Source organism: Theropithecus gelada, chromosome X (genome assembly GCF_003255815.1).
Source record: "Theropithecus gelada isolate Dixy chromosome X, Tgel_1.0, whole genome shotgun sequence".
Lineage (NCBI taxonomy): Eukaryota > Metazoa > Chordata > Mammalia > Primates > Cercopithecidae > Theropithecus > Theropithecus gelada.
The window spans coordinates 150535414-150554345 of record NC_037689.1 but is presented as its reverse complement, the minus strand read 5'-3'; the positions used below and the strand labels follow the sequence as shown (position 1 = coordinate 150554345).

General features: G+C 54.3%; 1 protein-coding gene and 1 pseudogene across 4 annotated transcripts; one reads left to right on the top strand and one right to left on the bottom strand.

The window, feature by feature from the left end:
* Nucleotides 1-7897: 7897 nt before the first annotated feature.
* On the bottom strand, nucleotides 7898-9517 carry LOC112614981 (annotated as a pseudogene).
* Nucleotides 9518-12468: 2951 nt separating this feature from the next.
* Nucleotides 12469-17825, top strand: PNMA5 (PNMA family member 5). Of its 4 annotated transcripts, XM_025372891.1 has the most exons (4): nucleotides 12469-12614; nucleotides 13877-14006; nucleotides 14686-14761; nucleotides 14942-17825. In XM_025372891.1, the coding sequence occupies exon 4, from the start codon at nucleotides 15064-15066 to the stop codon at nucleotides 16408-16410; it is 1347 nt and encodes a 448-aa protein (XP_025228676.1). In that variant the 5' UTR covers nucleotides 12469-12614; nucleotides 13877-14006; nucleotides 14686-14761; nucleotides 14942-15063; the 3' UTR covers nucleotides 16411-17825. The 4 variants fall into 4 exon arrangements, with proteins under 4 accessions (XP_025228676.1, XP_025228677.1, XP_025228678.1 ...); XM_025372892.1 differs by lacking the exons at nucleotides 12469-12614; nucleotides 13877-14006 and adding an exon at nucleotides 14446-14585; XM_025372893.1 differs by lacking the exons at nucleotides 12469-12614; nucleotides 13877-14006 and having other exon boundaries at nucleotides 14446-14747.
* Nucleotides 17826-18932: the final 1107 nt, after the last annotated feature.

Genomic DNA, 18932 nt, shown 5'->3' with positions numbered 1-18932 from the left:
GTCAGAAGATCGAGACCATCCTGGCTAACAGGTGAAATCCCGTCTCCACTAAAAATACAAAAAAAAAAAAAAATTAGCTGGGCGTGGTGGCGGGCTTGCAGTCCCAGCTACTTGGGAGGCTGAGGCAGGAGAATGGTGTGAACCCGAGAGGCAGAGCTTCCAGTGAGCAGAGATCGCACCACTGCACTCCAGCCTGGGTGACAGAGCAAGTCTCTGTCTCAAAAAAAAAAAAGAAGAACAAGAAGAAGAAGAGAAAAGTTGGCAGGACAAAGTACAAGCCCCATCAGTGCAGTTGGTCCTGCAACTGCAACAGGTGTTCATGATTACCCTCTTCCACTATCCATTCTAGGATTCCCTCACCCTCAACTATAACCTCTGCAGTTTTGGCAGCGTCTTTCATCCCTGAGTGGTCTGAGTCCCTTGTATCCATACCCTTCTTAGACCACTCACACTGTACTTAATCACTTACAGCCAATGAGGCAAGGGAGTACCAAAAGTCACTAGAGAAGATCATCTGAGTCCCGAGCATATTCCTCTCTGCCTCTATTATATAATAACAGCAGTCTTGCCTCTTCCTTGATAATTATCTATTACTCCCACCACCATGATGATTCTTCCTGCTTGCTGGTGTCTGTAATCAAGGAACCCTAAAATGCCAGGCAGCAGTGGTGGCTATAAGTACAACTGGAACCCAGGCTGTATTTCCTGATAAGAGTGCCAAGAACCAGAACCTCTACCCTGCAGAGCCTAGAATTGAGGAGATGGGAAGCACAGTGTTGGCCCCTGAGTAGGTCATTGGGAAAGATGGAAAGTGAGGCCACTTTGGCCTCCACCCTATGGCTTCCAGACCCATGTATTCTTCCTACTGGGGACACAGTGCCACATGGACATCTCTGAGTCAGTGCATATACTGCATCCTGCAGGATGGCGCCTCATCGTTCGTTGTAGGGTGTTGCCTCTAAGCATGTGCTTCAGCTACACCTCCAGAAGGCCATTCCAACACTCTATCAAGCTAGCAGCTTCTGGGTGGCAGTGTGATACCAGACTATCCTATGCTCATGGGCTCACACACATACCTCCTTAATTCTGAAGTGTGTCCCTTGGTAGGATACCCTCTTGTGTGGGATTCCAGGTCTGCAGGTCATGCACTCTGAAAGCCCCTGGATAGTGATGTTGGCTGAAATTCTGCCAGGAGGAAAGGAAAACCCATACTCAGAATAGGTTTCTGTCCTTGTAAGAAAGAACAGATGTCTCTTCTAAGAGATAACGGACCCAACATGGAGAAATGGTGCCATATTGGGGTCTCAACATTGGTCTCTTTCGCTAGAAGACTGGACCTTCAGAGCCAGTAGCAGCAATAAAGGCCTTGTTAAGTAGGATTCCATGCTTCTGGGCCTGCGAGCAGTCTCCATCTCTCACACTGTGGCCCATTTGTTTATGTGCCCATCGTGTCAGTTCTGGACTGGCTGATGGTGAAGTGTGGCTAATGTCCAACTTGCTGCATCATTTTGTGCACTTGACTGTTCAGCTCCTCTTCCACTGTTGATGCTTTCTGGTGGGCACTCGTATGTGATGTAAACTTTTCCTTCATGCTCACTCCCATATGTTTATCCATATGTCTCTACCCTAGCCCTCCTTGTCTCCAGTTTTCCAGTCCTTTCCTTTTTAGTCCTTTGGCTAGCCCATTGGCCACTGCTCAGAAATCTGTGCATATTCCCACCGTGGGCCACTTCTCCCACACAAAGTGGATGACAAAGTGCACACCTTAAAGTTCCACCCACCAGGAAGATCTTCCCTCCCCACTGTCTTTCAGGGCCGTCCCTAGGTGGGTGTGGCTGGAATATAGCTGCTATCCATTGGCCAGAGACTGAGCCAAGCCATTCATAAGCAATATTCAGGCCTTTTCCTCCTCCTTCATCTAGCCACGTGAGATCACACAGCCATAGGTGTGAGCTAAGGGAGGGGCACTGATATAACTGTGATGGGTCACGCAAGTGTCTTGGCTGCTGCTTCCGTAGCTCACTCACACTTCTGTTCCTGACTAGATGAACTATTTCCATCGTGCAATGGATTGCTGGAGGGTCATCTGACTTTCGCCCGATGGTCTGACAGACCCAGCTTGTAAGGGGAAATTTCAGCTTACAAGTGACACACAGTCACTTGGTGTCCCACGGTCAAGCATTGTCTCTGCCAGGGCCCAGAAGCACACCAGAAGCTGTTTTCTAAAAAGGTGTATGATTCTCCGATGCGGGTGGCATGGCCCTGCTCCAGAACCCTAGGGGCCTGTGTGGCGATCTTCCCATGGGGACTGGTCTTAAACCCTACCCTGCCTCCTTTCTTACCACTGACACCTCTGACACTGCAGGGTCTGTCAGATGAGATAGTTCAAGAGTTGCTTGCACTGCAGCTGGGACCTGCTGCAGATCACTTTCCTGCTCCCTGCCTCTCTTAAATCTCCCAGCCTTCTGTGTCCTCCAGTGTGTGTACCTCAGAAGTTATCTTATGAGTGGAATGTTTTCTCCCCCAAACCCAAAGAGGTCTACCAGGTGTACTACTTTCTTTATGATGGAGGATTCAAGAGGCAGTAATTTGTCTTTTCCTTTGGAGGGGACATCCTGGCATGCCTCCGACCACTGGACCCCTAAAAACTTCACTGATGTAGCAGATCTCTGAATCCCCATAGGGGTTATTGTCCACCCTCTGGAGTGCACGTGTCTTACCAAGGCCTCCCAGTGTGTAGGCTGCCTCTTACTTGTCCTGTCCAATCAGAATGATGATGTCAGTGTAACAGATCCATGTTTCATTCTATGCACTGTCTAGATGACCCACATCTCTTTGGACTATATTATGATAGAGGATAGTGTAACACAGGGCAGAAGAGTTAACATGGTCTTGAGACAAATTGTAAACAAAGATTTTTGTTTGTCTACATGATCGTGAAATACTTCTGTGTCAGTCCATTTTCCATTGCTTATAATCGAACACCTGAAACTGGGTAATTAATTAGAAAGAAATAAAACAGGTCTTACAGTTATGGAGGCTGAGAAGTCCAAGGTAAAGGGGCAGCATCTGGTGAGGGCCTTCTTGATGGTGGGGACTCTCTGAAGAGTCCTGAGGTGCCACAACACATCACATGGTGAGACAGCTGCGTTTGCTCAGGTCTCTCTCTCTTCTTCTTCCTATAAAGCCACTAGTATCACTCCCATGATAACCCATTAATCCATTAACCCATTAATCAATGATTGGATTAATCTACTCATGAGGGCAAGGCCCTCATGACCCAATCATGGCTTAAAGCCACACCTCTCAATACTGTCACACTGGGGATTAAATTTCAACATAGTGAGGCAGAAATTTAAAAATAAATATGTATTCACTCACTCAAAAAAAAAGTAGCAGGCAAGGCAAGGGTTAAAAAGAAAAACACAAGTTTTTGCTCTGCCTAGCAAGCTCACTTCAAGGACAGTTATAAGATAATGCTATTTAAGAAGCCAAGGCCAAAGCAATGGGCTCCAGACACCCCTCCCCTCCAAAACAAGCTTAAAGGAAAAAAAAAAGAGAGAGAGACACAAATTCCTTTACTGTTATTCCTCTCCCTGGCTTCTTAAGCATAACTATGTTTTATAAATATCTGTATTTAGCCAGTTCTTATTTTTCTTTCAATGCAGCTATAAGGCCACTGGCTATGCAAGGCCACAAGTTAAGCTATGCTGTAAATTATATAACCTATCATATAATTAGCTACTTTTATTTTACTTCTGTAAATCCACTTATAAAAACCCTGCTCTGTCTTTGTTTAATGCTCAGCTTCTTGAATACAAATCCACTAAGCTGGTGTGTACCTAAAATAAACAATCCTCCTGTTCTCCATATTGGTCTCTCCGGTCCTCAATTTCACCCAACAATAGGTTTAGGAGGGGACAACCATTCAAACCACAGCAGCTTCTTATCCTCTTTCCTTGATTGGTTGAAATGGAAAGGAATGCCTTCATCAAACCTATGGCCACATACTATGCACCTAAGGCTTTATAAATCTATTTGAGCAATGATACTGTGTCTGGTATAGAGCGTCTGCAACTGGGATTACTACTTGATGAAGCATGAGGTAGTGTACACTCATTCTCCAGAATTCATCCAATTTCCACAGGGGACAGAACTGGTGGATTAAATGGAGATATGATGGGGACCACCATACCTGTTAATACATCTTAGAGGTCTTTAAAGTGGCTCTAATCTCCATTATGCCTCCTGCAAAATTGTTTTTAAGGTCACCTTCAGAGGCAGATAGATCCCCACTCAAAAATCAGCTAGGATGTTAAGACTGATGACACCACATACACGCCAAGAGGACAAGAAAAGTTTCACTACATATATAATTGAGAGTTTTCAGGAGAGGGGAGCAGTCATCTCCAGCAATTCCAAAATGGCTTCTGGAAGCAAAGGAAGGAGAACGGCCTAGGTTTTCACTGAAGTTAGAAGTGGGGGGCCAAGATGAGAATTCCCACATGGAGACAGGAACTTGCATGGTTTGAATTTCCTTCATGCAGCAAAGAAGGGGGCATGCAGGTTTTTTACCAGCTTGCTCAGAGGTAGGTTACAATGGGAAAAGGAAAGGTCAGTTTCTAGGGAGAATAAAAGCTGAGGCAGGTGCTTCTCCAAGCACTGCTGCTGCTCTGGGAAAGGGAGGCTCTTAGTTACTTGAAAGTTAAACCTTAAAGTGGCCTGTGCTCTGCCTGGCCTTCAGTCAGGAAGAGGTTATGCTAGAAGGAATATAAAGTACAGCCAAAAGAGAACCACTGTGAAAAGAGAGATGACATTGGGCTTTCTCAGGTGCTTGGAACCCATGCCAGCACAGAAATTGCTTGACTTAGTATAAACAGACCAGGAAGATACTGTGGACATAGACCAGACTGGGCAACAGAGCAAGACTGTGTCAAAAAAAAAAAAAAAAAATGACAACAAGAAAGTCACGACTGTGCTGTCACTCCCTGTGTAATAATTGAGCTTTCGTTGAATGATACTGAGGGCCTAGTCCAGGCAGGAGTAAGAATGTTACATGTACAAATATACTGAGTGTTTGGGGTGCCATCACAAGCATCAAGGAGGCAGGAGATGGTATACCATACCTGACAGTTTAGGAGACATTTTGAGTATCAAAATGCATCAGCTCCCCCTCAATCCTTCACCTTTGGACTCACTGCCAGAGCGACACAGCCAGCAGGTTTGCTAACTGTTGACAGAAGGAGAACATCACAAACTGGAAGCGGTAGACTGTAATGAAAGCAGCACAGGTCCCAGAATTAAGAAGTCTGGTTCTGCAATTTTGTAACCAGAGCAATTCCCACCAATCTCTTGTCCTTGGTTTCTACCTTTAAACAAAGAGAGGCTTCATGATCTCTGGGGCTAGGGAAAGTAAGGCTCCACTGCCCTGCAGGATGTCAGGATGACGCCACCCCCATGGCACTCCCTCATCAAACTTCTAGGGAACAAAATCCCTCCTCACTGAGCCCCACAGACCAGCCACAGTCAGCCCGAGGGCCCAGCATGGTTGGAGGGTCCGGCTGCCTTCCCTGTCTGCACGTCCACACCCCCTTCCCGGCGACAGCCCTGACGACCCGTGTCTGGTGTCCCAGAGGCCATGGCCACCAGGGCTCCTTGCGAAACAAGCTCAGACCGCAGGGGCCCCGTTCAGCCCCCGCGGGACCGCGCTCCCTTCTGCCGGCGACGGTCCACGTGCGGTCACCCCAAGGCCACTCTGACCGCGGCAGCAGACCTTGAGCATGGGAAGGGGCCGCCCGCTCCTTGGGCCCATTCGTGATCCTCGGGCGCCTTCTGGCGGCTGGCGCACGCGTGGCCTCAGGAGAATCTCTGCCGAGGCTGAACTCGCCCTGAAGGGCCGTTTCGCTTTGTGAACGGTCGCATTTTCCCAGCGGGCACTGCGACTGACTGTGACTTTGGTTCCGGGTATGGTGGTGCACGCCTGTGGTCCCAGCTACTCGGGAGGCTGAGGCGGGAGAATCACTTGAGCCCAGAAGGTGTATGTTGCAGTGAGCTATGATAGCGCCACTACACTCCACCCTGGGCAACAGAGCGAGACCGTTTCTCAAAAAGAATAAAATGACAACCAGAAACATACGACCGTGCTGTCGAGGCTGCAGGAAATGGCGGCGTGCCCAGGTGCACTCATGAGGGCTGCGCGCTCGCCAAGGTGCACAGGTGCACACACGTCGCGTACACTGGTGGCGGTTGCGCATTTGGACAGGCGACACGTCCCGCGCCCGCTACCCAGACCCTGGGGAAGGCGAGGGGTGCCGCTCTGCTCTGCTCCTTTTCCTTATCCATCTCTTCTGTCTTTCCAAAGAGATGGTGAAAGCTCTAGCACTGTAGTCCACACACAGGATAAACATGAGAAACTGAGGAACAATTAAAAAATGACCTAACTACAGTTAGGTCATTCTCTACAATCGCTGGCCTACTATGCCCTGACCGTATCCCAGTGACCACAATAGGGTCAGAATTCCAGGCCACTGTTGTCCCCTAGCTCCGATTTTATCCCAAAGAGACCTTTTCTACTAGTTACCCACAGCAGAGGCGAGGCGGGCTGGAACATGAAATGAAATTTATTGAAGAGAAACATGTACTGAAATCATTGAAGAGAAGGGAGCCACAACACAGAGAGAAACTGCAAACAGCAACCACAGGACACAGGTCCTGGGATCCCTCCTCCTGGGGTTCCTGGCAAGGTGCCTCGTCTACCCCCCTCCTGCTGCTGACCCCGCTGCCACCTCCCTCCTTCCCAAGGGCCCCAGGGTCCACCTCTTGCCAGGACGGTGGACTCTGGCAGTGTCCACTGGCTTCAGGGAACCCCCTCCCGAGCCCATCTGCTGGGGCAGGGCCCTGCCCTATGGCCATCACAGACAGTCACAGGACACCAGTAAACACAGCAGGGAACAGCCCACCAGGTCGAGGAAACAGTCATGAGTAACAGGGGTGGAACGCCAAAGCATGAAGCTCTCCTGGAAGTCTCAGGCAGGGCAGCCCCACTCCATCCCGGGTCCGGCTCTTCCTCCCACAGTCATGGTCACCATCGTGGTCACAGGGTGAGCATCCGCCGTGCCCTGGTGCCTCCTTCCCACCATCTCCTGGGTCTGTGCTGAGGGCCTCTGGGGAGGAGCTGCTCAGAGAAGAACACACACAGCTCCACGAGAACAAGCAGCCACTGGCCTAAATCTACACCAGGAAAGCAGAGGTGGTGTTTAAGATGCAGGACAGGCAGCAGTGAGCAGAACCTGGGCTCGCAGGAAGCTCACAGCACATGCCCCGGGCCTAGAGGCGGTTGCCCAGGTGGGTGCACAACACACAACTTTGCAGAGGAACGACAGCTAGCAGTGGGTGGGCGTCTGCTGGGTCACTGAGGGGCCTACACAGGTGAGGGTGGGCTTCCCAGAACAGGGGGCAGCCTGCCCTGGGGACGGCAAGTGGGGTGACCCTCTTGGGAGACCCAGGCAGTTGGCACCCTTGAGAGGACCTCTTTGCCCCTGTCTCTCCCAACCCAGGACAAGGGGTGGGGGACAGACATCTTCAGGTGCCCCCACCCAGGCCGCAGCTGGCCACTCAGGGCTCCCTCCAGGCCAGAACCCTGGAGACGGCAGAGTTTGGGGCTGGGGCTGGGTGCAGCACTGGGTGCAAAGGAAGGGCACCTCCCCCAACCCCATTTGGTATCAACGTGGTCATCTGGGTCACCGGGAAGGGCTGATGGTGGTGGCCAGGGCCCTTTGGAGGGAGGTGGGGGGCCCCAATCCTGATGTGGGATGAGGGACCAGCCCTGGCCTGGCCTCCCCTCTGCCTCCAGGATGCTGCAGCCTGAGAGGAGAGGAGGCCCTGGGGCCCTCTGAGCCTATTTGCCTGGGGAGGATTTGCGCTGGCCCACCTCCCTGGCCCTGTCCTCATTTTCCAACTCCTCCAGGATGAACATAAGCCTCCCTTTGGGGGGCTCCTCAGCCTCCTGGCCTCCTGCCTGGACAAGGCCCTCTGGCGCCTTTGAGCTCTGCAGGGGCATTTTCACCTTCCCCAGTGGCAGGGGTGCCCCTGACAGCCTCTTTGGTGGCAGGAGCAGTCTCAGCAGCATCTTCTACCCCAGGATCAGCCTGGCTGGCGTCCCCCTGGGCTGAGGAGGCCTGGGCAGCATCTCCATGGGCAGGAGCTGCCTGGGCGGCAACTGGGTCTTCACTCTCTGCTGCAGCCACTGGCCAGGCCACACCCTGCTGGCTCCTCACTGGGGAGGCCACCCACACCTCCATCTCCTGGATGAGCTGGAGCAGCCCCAGGAAGCTGGGTGGCCTCCTCTCCAGCTGCATCCCCCTCAGGGTATTCTGGAGGGCCTCCCTAGGGCAGGCCTGAGGCAGCACCTACCGCAGTCGCAGGTGATTGGCCAGGGCCGGGCGGACGGCTGCCTTCTCCAGGGCCATCTGCAGCAGGCCTTCCAGGTGTACCAGGAAGGCAAAGGGCCCCTGCGGGCAGGTCAGGAACTTCAGCCTGGAAGTCATTCAAGTGACCCGGTTCCTAAATACCTGCTCCAGCGCCACCGCCAGGCAGTCCAGCACCGCCACGTTGGGATCTTCCTCCAGGAGGCCGCTCACGACGTCCGGGACCAGGCCACCCAAGCTCTCCAGCAGCCACCTCTTCCTCTCCCTTTCCAACGCATGGTACCACAGCTACAGCATATCCTTGGCGTGCTCCACCCAGCTCTCAAAGGACTCTTCCTCGCAGCCTGGCTGCTCCCTCCTGGAAAAGGGTCTTAGTTCTTGGTAGGCCCTGTTTTCCAGCACAGCCTGCAGGGTGCAGCGCCAAGGCTGGACCCAGGTTCTTGTTACATTTGTCCCTCCTGCCTCACCCACAGCTCCTGCCTCACCCACAGCTCCTGCCTCACCTGCAGTTCCTGTATCACCTGTGGCTCCCTCATCTGACTCTCTTGCCTCTTCTACAACTCTCAACTCATCTCCAGCTCCTCCCTCACCTGCACCTCCTGCCTCACCTGCACCTCCTGCCTCACCTGTGGCTTCTACCTCACCCTTACCCACAGCTCCTGCCTCACCTATGGCTCCTGCTGTACCTGCAGCTCCTCCATCACCTGCCTCATCTTCCTCACCTGCAGCTCCTGCCTCACCTGCACCTTTGGCCACTGCTTGCCCCTGGGGCTGTGCAGGGAAACTGGATATATCCTGAAATCAGCATCAGGGGCCTGGGGCAGGGAGATCATGTTCTAGTGTCCTTCTTTGCCTGGTATTCAACAGGGAATCAAGCTTCGGTTTAAACCCTCAGCGAACTCCACCAAGGCTGCCCTGGCCCCGAGCTCCTTTCTGAAGTGCTTGATGAGCACTCGGTACCTGCCCAGGGGTGACAGGGCAGCCTGCATGGCCTCCTGGAACTCATGTTCCTCACAGTCATCAGGGATATCCAGGATGAGCAGGGAGCACTCTGCGTTCGCACCCATCCTCCTGCACCAGTCCCGAAGCATCGCCAGAGCCATCGCAGAGGACTTGAGGGAGGGAGCCTGATCAGACAGGAATGTGTGCTGACTGTTGCAGTCTCTGACGCAGCCTGTGAGTGCAAAGGGGAGAAAGGGATGTTGGTGCCAGTCAGCCCACCCCCACCGCACAGCCAGAGACCAGCCACTCCCAAATGCAGGGCCTGAAGCATCTTCCCTGCCCAGTGTCACAGCCCATGCTCCCCCACCCCTACTGCTGCAGCTCAGAGCCCTTCACTGCATCCCCCACCTCCACAGCAGGAAGCGCCTCTTTCACCTTGGTGTACAGCCCCTGATGGCAGAACTTACAGCTGGAGCCACTCCAACCATCATATGGAACCCTGCAGCTGGATGTGCCCACCTCCTCTTTCCCAGCACTTGACCAGGAGCCCCCTCCCATCATCCCTGCAACCTGACAACCCCCTCCCACGCCTCCCGTGTCAGCAGCCAGGAGTCCCCTTCCCCCACAGTCAGAGCCCCTGTCTCTCCCATAGTCCCCTTCTGTAGCCAGAGGCACCCTGCAGCCAGGAGCTCACCCCACCCAGACTCCTGCAGCAAGGAGACCCTCCTCCCCTCTCCTCAGGTTCCAGACCGGGACCCCCTCTCGCACCTACTGCCTGGGGGCACAGCAATCTGGCTCCTCCCCAGGGTGCCCTCGGCCACTCTGGGGTCCCGCTGGTGCCTGCTCTCTGTCTGCAGACACTGCAACCACCCATGGGCAAATGCCACCTTCAGGCTGTGGAGCCCACTCCAGAGACCACCTCGAGGCCCTGGAACGGGAAGGTGGAAGATCACGCCTCAGCAGTGCAGCTGGGGCTGCACAGGGCAGGGATATCTCAGGTCGGCTGTATTAAGGGCACATGGGCTTCCAACTTCTCCCAGAAGCCTCAGATAGATGAAGAAGAAAAATCTCAGAGTCTCCGGGGGAGGCAAATAGCTAGACAGGGGGAGGCATCCATGTTGCCCTGGGAACGGGACCTGCATGGTAAGGGCTTGATGTGCCCAGGCTTGAGCCTCTGGGGGCAACAGGCCCAACCATTGACCCTCTACCCTCAAAATGGCCTAGTGGAAGTGTTGAGAGAAAAAGGGGGTTGGAAACTGGCAGAGAGAAAGCTCATGCTTAGGGGCAGGGTCTGGAAGCTGGGAGTTGGCGGACAGCCAGGTACTAGGACTCCAGACTGGGTCCCCCAAATCACTACATTCACAGGCCTCAGTAGCTCAGAGGTGACTGAGGCAGAACCTCTTTCCGAGGCATCACCTTCTGTGATGTTGTGATACCAGGCAGCTAAGCAATGGCTTCCAGCACTATTTTCTTGTCACATGAAGGAGATTGATTTAATGGGCTCTCAATGGTTTTTTTTTTTTAAGACAGGATATCGGCCGGGCACGGTGGCTCACACCTGTAATCCCAGCACTTTGGGAGGCCAGAGGTGGGTGGATCACAAGATCAGGAGATTGAGATCATCCTGGGTAACACGGTGAAACCCCATCTCTACTAAAAAATACAAAAAATTAGCTGGGCATGGTGGCAGGCGCCTGTAGTCCCAGTTACTGGGGAGGCTGAGGCAGGAGAATGGCGTGAACCCAGGAGGCGGAGCTTGCAGTGAGCCAAGATTGCACCACTGCACTTCAGCCTGGGCTGGAGAAGGAGTAAGACTCCTTCTCAGAAAAAAAAAAAAAAAAAAAAAGACAGGATCTTGCTTTGTTGCCCAGGCTGGAGTGCAGTGGTGCAATCTGGGTTCACTGCAACCTCTGCCTCCCAGGTACAAGCGATTCTCGTGCCTCAGCCTCCTGAGTAGCTGGGATTACAGGCCTGCACCACCACACCCAGCTAATTGTTGGATTTTTAGTAGAGACGGGGTTTCACCATGTTGGCCAGACTGATCTCAAGTGATCTGCCCACCTTGGCCTCCCAAAGTGCTGGGATAACAGGTGTGAGCCACCACACCTGGCTGAAGAAGGTGACATCTGCAAATATCTTGCTTAGTGACCATCAATTTAAAATGTCGTCTGCTTTTAACATATTTATTAAAACATTACCAGAAAAGCCTGTTTTTGTTTTGTTTTGTTTTTTAATCACAAAGAAAGAAAAACAAATATATTCTGTCATTAAAGGTCCATAACTTCTGGCCCTGAAATGTAATCATAGGCTTCAGACCCTTGCTCCACACAGCCTGGGCAGGGATATGCAGCAAGTAACCCAGCTTTCAGCGGAACCAGCCCTGCCTCAGATCTCCTTACTCAGAACCTGCATTTTTTTAAGATTACCAGGGGATTTATGTGCACCTTGAAGTATGCTACCTGTGCCGCACCCACACCCTTTTCTGGAACAGCACTTTCGGGCCACTGCAGGCCCCAGGATCTTCCCTCTGTGGAAGAAACCTGCTTTGGGAAACGACAGGAAGCAGCTTGGGTACTAGGTGCGTAATATTTGGTCGTGAAATCAGGAGAATAATGGGAGAATGGAATATTTTCAGTCACTGGCTCTCAGTGAGCAGTGAAAAAAACTAATGCCCTTGTGAAATGCAGGCATTAGCTGTATTTTTTGCCCTCCTCCCCTAGAACACAGTCCAGTAAAAAAACGGGGGCTATGACTTTCAGGTAGCAAGCGCGCTCACGTGGCCTATACGTTGCACGGGGTGTTTTGCACCCGGCCCTTCACCACAGGCTTGGGACGCCACAGCTCCCCTCCAATGGGGAACAGCCACAATGGCTGCTGGGCCAAATGGCACGTGGCGAGCCTGGCTGCCACCATCGTCCAGCCAATAAACAACAGGACTGGGAGCTATTGTGCAATGTAAGTGGCTCCCAGCTGGGCTTGCATTCTCTGTCCTCAAAGGTGCAGGCTGGCTCAGGCTGGCACGGGGGGGCGGGGTGAGGAACCACCTTGTGGGAAGTAGGAGAGTTTATGTCACCAGTGCGCAACCGTGAGCGGGCCGTGTGCAATTCCGCTGGGGGAGTGGTGTCGTCTCCAGACAACTTCTTCCCGCCACAGCCTCGCGGCGCAGTCAGCACGGAGGCGGCAGCCGCCATAGACGTGTGGTGGTCGCGCTGCGCGGGAACACCGGCTTGGAGGCACCTCCGGCAGGTACGGAGCTGGACCCCGGGCTTAGACAGCAACTCAGATTACGGGGGATCCCCCCAATAATCCTTGCTATTTTCAACGGGGTCTAGGGGCTGGTGGCCATAGGTTTCCATGGAGGCGGGATCCCACTAGATCACACACAGCACCCCGAGGAATCCCTGCCATTTCCAGGCAGAACTTCAGGGAGACCTGGCCAGGCGCGGTGGCTCACACCTGTAATCCCAGCACTTTGGGAGGCCAAGGCGGGTGAATCACCTGAGGTCAGGAGTTGGAGACCAGCCTGGCCAACATGGGGAAACCCGGTCTCTACTAAAAATACAAAAAGTAGCGGAGCATGGTGGCATACGCCTGTAATCCCGGCTACTCAGGAGGCTGAGGTCGGAGAATCGCTTGAACCCAGGAGGCGGAGGTTGCAGTGAGCTGAGATCATACGCTACTGCACTCCAGCCTGGGTGACAGAGTGAGACTCCGTTTCAAAAAAAAAAAACTTCAGGGAGACCTATTCCACCCTCGACCCTGCCCGGAGACACTGCAGTCAGGACAGTAGCTCTAGGCCCTTGCCCTTGAGGGAAAGTGGCTTCGAACCTTCCCCTCCTAGATTCTGCCTGCTTCCACCGGTGTCGGTGGTGTGGGTGTATGTAAATAACAGGGTGGGGATTGGGGGAACAGGGAAATGGAGGTGGGGGTTTGGGGACATCAGTTAGACTTGCATGGAGGTAGGAGTTGGACTTGGTGAGGGGGCAGGGCTTGGGGTAGGAGTTGGACTGTGGGTGAGGGCAGGGCTTGAGGCGGGAGTTAGACTTGGGTGGTGGAAGGAGTTGGACTTGGTGGGGGGCTAGGCTTGGGGTAGAGGTGCAACTTAGTTGTAGGCGGAGTTTGGCAGCAGGGGTGCAAGTTTTGAGGTGGGGCTTAGGAAGGGGTGCAACATGGCTGCAGGGGTGGGGCTTGGGAGGGAATGAAGTTTGCAGTGGGGGTGGGGCCGCAACCTTACCTTAGGATCCCTTCTGCCCTAGCAGCAGCCCCCCCGCCCCCCACCTCCCTCCTCACCTCCCACCCCTCTCGCCATTCTTCCCCCCACTCCTCCTTCCCCCCCACCCCTCCCCCCTTTCCCCCCTTCTCTTCCCTCTGCCAGTTGAGCAGTTTCTTCTACCCCTGCACCAGGGTCCTAGTGGACACCTGTGCAGAATCTGAATTGGCATGGCCTGAGCAGGGACATGTGTGTGGGACAGAATCACAGCAAAATACCTGTGCTTTGCCTTGGACAGATCCAGGGAAGCAGGAACCATCACGCCTGAGTCAGGAACTGCCTAATTGGATAGAGTTGAAGAGCAGAGCGACTCTGAAGTGACTGTGTTATTGCAGCATCTGCGCTGCCAGCAGGGCCAACCCAGAAAGGTGAGCAGCTGTGAGGTGGGCCCTGTTGGGAGGGCCTCTGGAACCCCGGCAAAGAGTGTGGAGAGGGGACTGCCTGCCAGCGTTCACAGACTCTGCAGGGTAGGGCCATCTCTAGGGCAAGAGTTGTTGGTTTCCTGCAGTCTGGCAGTGGGGACCTCATCAGGGTCCCTTTTCTACCTGATTTCAGCTTCCACACAATTGAAACCATGAGCTCCTGTCCTTTCAGCACTCACTCCTCATGCCCACCTCGCCTTCCCTCTCCCACCCTCCTTTTTGCTGGGAAGCTTTATTGGTTGGAGGCCAATGACATCACCTGTTGCTTCTCAAGGACCTTAGCCTTACCACATGACACTCCCCTGCAATAGCAACCCATGGTCCATGGTATTCTCTGTATCCATGGCAACACTGCAGCTTGTCACACAATCTCCACACCCACCACTCTCATTGCATTGCGCAGAGCTCGGCCATCTTTCTCATCTGTCAGGCATTCCTGAGAAAGAGCGCCATTCTACCTCTCCTGCTGCCAGCCTTCACTCCAGCAAGGAGGGTGCTGGGTGACCTGAGCCCACATAGCCCTGAGTGAGCAGTGAGGCCGTCTCCTGCCCTCTTCTGCCTGGAGAGCTTGTCAGTGTCCCCAGATGTCAGGCCCTGCCTCCTGACGTTGGCCTTTTCACTACAGATACCCGAAGCACACACAGCAGAGTCCTCTGGACTTCGAGGAGGAACCCACAGCAGGAGGAGGTCAGCAGGGAGTGGTGAGATGAGGAGATCTTTGCCTGGGGAGAACCTCCACCCTCTACCCTCCCCAAAATAACTTGGGGAACCCTGGGAAGAAGGGACTCCATCCCTGCTGGGGGGTGGGGGCAGAGGAGGGATGCTTGGGGGTGTAGGTTGGGGTAGGCATTAACAATGCTCTCATCCCATTTGCTTTGCAGGCTGTGGAAACCTGGGACCACTTCTACCTTCCTACGTGGCAGTGGCTCAGAGTTATTTGAGTGCTGTCAAACTAAGCTGATTGCTGCCCTAGTATTAGATCAGTCCATAGAAAGTGGGAGCAATGGCATTGACACTGCTAGAGGATTGGTGCAAGGGGATGGACATGGACCCCAGAAAGGCCCTGCTGATCATAGGCATCCCCGTGGAGTGTAGTGAGGTGGAAATTCAGGACACTGTGCAGGCAGGCTTACAGCCCCTGCGCGCATACAGGGTGCTAGGGAGAATGTTCAGGAGGGAAGACAACGCCAAGGCAGTCTTCATCGAATTGGCTGACACTGTCGATTACACTACTCTGCCTAGTCACATACCAGGAAAGGGGGGCTCCTGGGAAGTGGTGGTAAAACCCCGTAACCCAGATGACGAGTTTCTCATTAGACTGAACTACTTCCTGAAAGATGAGGGCCGAAGTATGACAGATGTGGCCAGAGCCCTGGGATGTTGCAGCCTCCCTGCCGAGAGCCTGGACGCAGAGGTCGTACCCCAAGTTAGACCCCCACCTTTAGAGCCTCTGAAAGAAAGTATGTGGTACCGGAAACTGAAAGTGTTTTCGGGAACTGCTTCCCCTAGCCCAGGTGAAGAGACCTTTGAAGACTGGCTAGAGCAGGTCACTGAGATAATGCCCATATGGCAAGTGTCTGAGATGGAGAAGAGACGGCGTTTGCTGGAGAGCTTACGAGGGCCTGCTCTGTCAATCATGCGGGTGCTCCAGGCCAACAATGACTCCATAACTGTGGAGCAGTGCCTTGACGCCTTAAAGCAGATCTTTGGGGATAAAGAGGACTTCAGAGCCTCTCAGTTTAAGTTTCTGCAGACCTTTCCAAAGATTGGAGAGAAAGTCTCCACTTTCCTGCTGCGCTTAGAGCCCCTGCTGCAGAAAGCAGTGCAGAAGAGCCCCTTGTCAGTGCGCAGCGCAGACATGATTCGTCTGAAACATCTCTTAGCTCGGGTCTCCATGACCCCCGCCCTCAGAGGCAAGCTGGAGCTCTTGGATCAGCGAGGGTGTCCTCCCAATTTTCTGGAGTTAATGAAGCTTATTCGAGATGAAGAAGAGTGGGAGAACACTGAGGCAGTGATGAAGAATAAGGAGAAGCCATCAGGGAGAGGCCGGGGGGCCTCTGGTAGACAGGCAAGAGCAGAAGCCAGTGTCTCTGCACCTCAGGCCACCGTGCAGGCAAGGTCTTTTAGCGACAGCAGTACCCAGACTGTACAGGGAGGCTTACCCCCATTAGTGAAACGCAGGCGGCTGTCGTGCAGTGAAAGCACTAGGGAAGAAGACTATGGCCAGGCCATGTATCCCAAGGCTGAAAACCAGACTCCAGGCAGGGAGGGGCCACAGGCTGCAGGAGAGGAGTCGGGAAACGAGGCAGGGGCTGGGGCCATGAGCCATCCCAAGCCCTGGGAAACATAGGCTCAGAAGACCCAAGCACTCCTTCCCCTGGCAGGCAGCAGGGACATTTAAACAAAGGGCAGCTTACACTAACAGGGAACTTGATTGGGGCAGAGGGACAGGGAAGCCAGGTCAAGATCAAGCCCCTTTACTTTCCACCAGCTGGAAGGGACTTCACCAACCTAGACCAAATAGCATCTGGTTCAGTGGGGGCCAGGCCCATGGCCCCTAACAGATATAGGCGACACAAGCAGGGAACCGCTACACTTAGCACAGGGGGTGGCTGGGCTTCAGATGGGGACCCCAACAAAGCAGGGGCTGAAGACGGTGTGGCTGGGGGCTCTGGCCTGGTCATCTGGACACCCCCAAATATCCACCCTGTGAACTTTGAGCTGAGAATGCCCACTGGCACCCAGGCCATGTGGGACCTGGAGGAGCCTGCCTGGGGCCTGCCTCTGCCAGAAGGAGCCAGGGCTGCTGAGGAAGAGCTGTGGGGGAGAAGTGAAGCCCGGCAGGGGAGGCTGCAGGGTCCAGCCCGTCTTTAGGATCATTTACACTGCATGAGGGGAGCCCCAGGAAGGCAGCATTCATGACCCCCTGCACCAGTGAGGAAGAGAAAGAGGAGGAGAATTAAGAAGAGGATGATCAGGAGGAGGAATAGGAGAATAAGGAGGGGCAGGAGGAAAAGGAGGAGGAAGAGGGGGAGGAGAAGGAGGAAGAGGGGAAGGAGGAGGAAGAAGTGTGAGAAGAGAGGACTTGTTGGGGGTGGGTAGTTGTTTTTGGTTTGCGTCATCACCAGGCCCAGGCTCTGCTCACTGCTGTTCCGTGTCAAGAACTCCACCTCTGCTTTGCCGGTGTAGATCTCGGCCAGCAGCTGCTTGTTCTCTTGGGGATGTTTGTGTTTGTATCTGAGCAGCTCCTTTCCAGAGTACCCCAGCGCAGTTCCAGGAGACAGTGGGAAGGAGGCATGGCAGACGCTCACCTTGTGACCGTGACCTCGACTGCAGGAGGACGAACCAGACACAGGACGGAGCAGGGCTGCCTGAGGCTCCCCAGGAAGCTTTGTGCTTTGGCGTTCCACCCCTGTTGTTACTCGTGACTCAGTTTCCTCAACTTGGTGGGGTGTTCCCTGCTATGTTTTCCAGCATCCTGTGACTGTCCTGTGCAGTCTATAAGACAGGGCCCTGCCCCAGCGGGTGGGCTCAGGAGGGGGTTACCTGAAGCGAGTACACATTGCCAGAGCCCACAATCCTGGCAAGAGGTGGATCCTGGGGCCCTGTGGAAGGAGGGATGTGGTAGGGGGAGCCACGGTGAGGGAGGGGCCTGGGACTTGTGACTTGCAGTGGTTGTTTGCAGTGTCTGTCTGTGTTACAATTCCCTTCTCTTCAGCGGTTTCAGTTCATGTTTCTCTTCAATAAATTTTGTTCAGTGTTCCAGCAGTGTCTTGCCTCTTCTGTATGAAACTGGGGTGGGGGGTGGTCTGCTGGGGACGAGGCCACAGTGGCCAGGCTGACATTGGGGTGTGTGTCCATGAGGACCTGTGGTGTGCCTTGGGCTGCATGGAGCCTGGCAACAGGATGCCGGTGGTCATGAGCAGTGACTGGTTGGGTACTAAAGGCACTCCAGGTGCCCTCAGGAATAAGTGGGTTGGACATTGAAGGCTGGGCAAGGGGCAGCAGGTGGGTTCCAGGCCCCTGATTCCTGGCAGCACTGTAGGGGTGTGGCTCAAGGCTTCCAGAAGGGTCAGAGAGGCCATGTGTGCAACTGAGGGCAGAAACCAAGGTCAGAGAAGAACCCCAGGAGGGCCTGGACAGGCAGTCAGAGGCCCTGTGAAGAGCTGTGTACAGGACTCAGGGGGTGGTGCAGGGGCTGCTGTATGCCCACCCTCCCAGATCAGCCCGCAGGTGGCCAGCCTTGGCCTAACCACTGAGGGATGTTTGGGGATAGTGTGTGTGTGTGATGGCCAAGGGACAGAGTGTTGGTCAGACAGGGATCCCAAGTGCTCATGTGTCGGGGAGGGGGAGAGGAAGGGCGGGGGGAGCTGCACTTCATCCTGGGTCCTGTCCTGCTCTCTTCCCAGTGTGCTGGGGGGGGGCCTCTACTCCTGTGTCCTGGGAGCAGGCAGTGGGCCATGAGCAGCAAGTCCAGATGGCCCTGGGGAGTGACCCCTTTCTGTCCTGCGTCCCCGAGGCCCTCTGAGCCCCGGATGCTGCCTGAGGAGGGCTCCCTCAGGGTGGACAGCGCTGCTAATCCGAACACCCCTCCTTGAGCACTGGACGGAGGGGCCGTCCTCAGTGGGGGCCTGAGGATCCTGGAACCCGCCCTCCTGAGCCCTCCTGGGACTGGCTCTCTCTCCCAACAGGCCAGGGAGCTCGCCACAAATTGAGGGTAGTCCTCGATCAGCCATTTAACTAACCCAGAGTCTGTGGGCAACAGGACTGGGACAACTGATAGGCCCCTCCCTGCACAAGTGCGGGGAGGGGACGGGATCAGTGACTTGGACCTGGCGAGGGTCTCCCAGAGCTCACTCAGTCTGTGCCCAC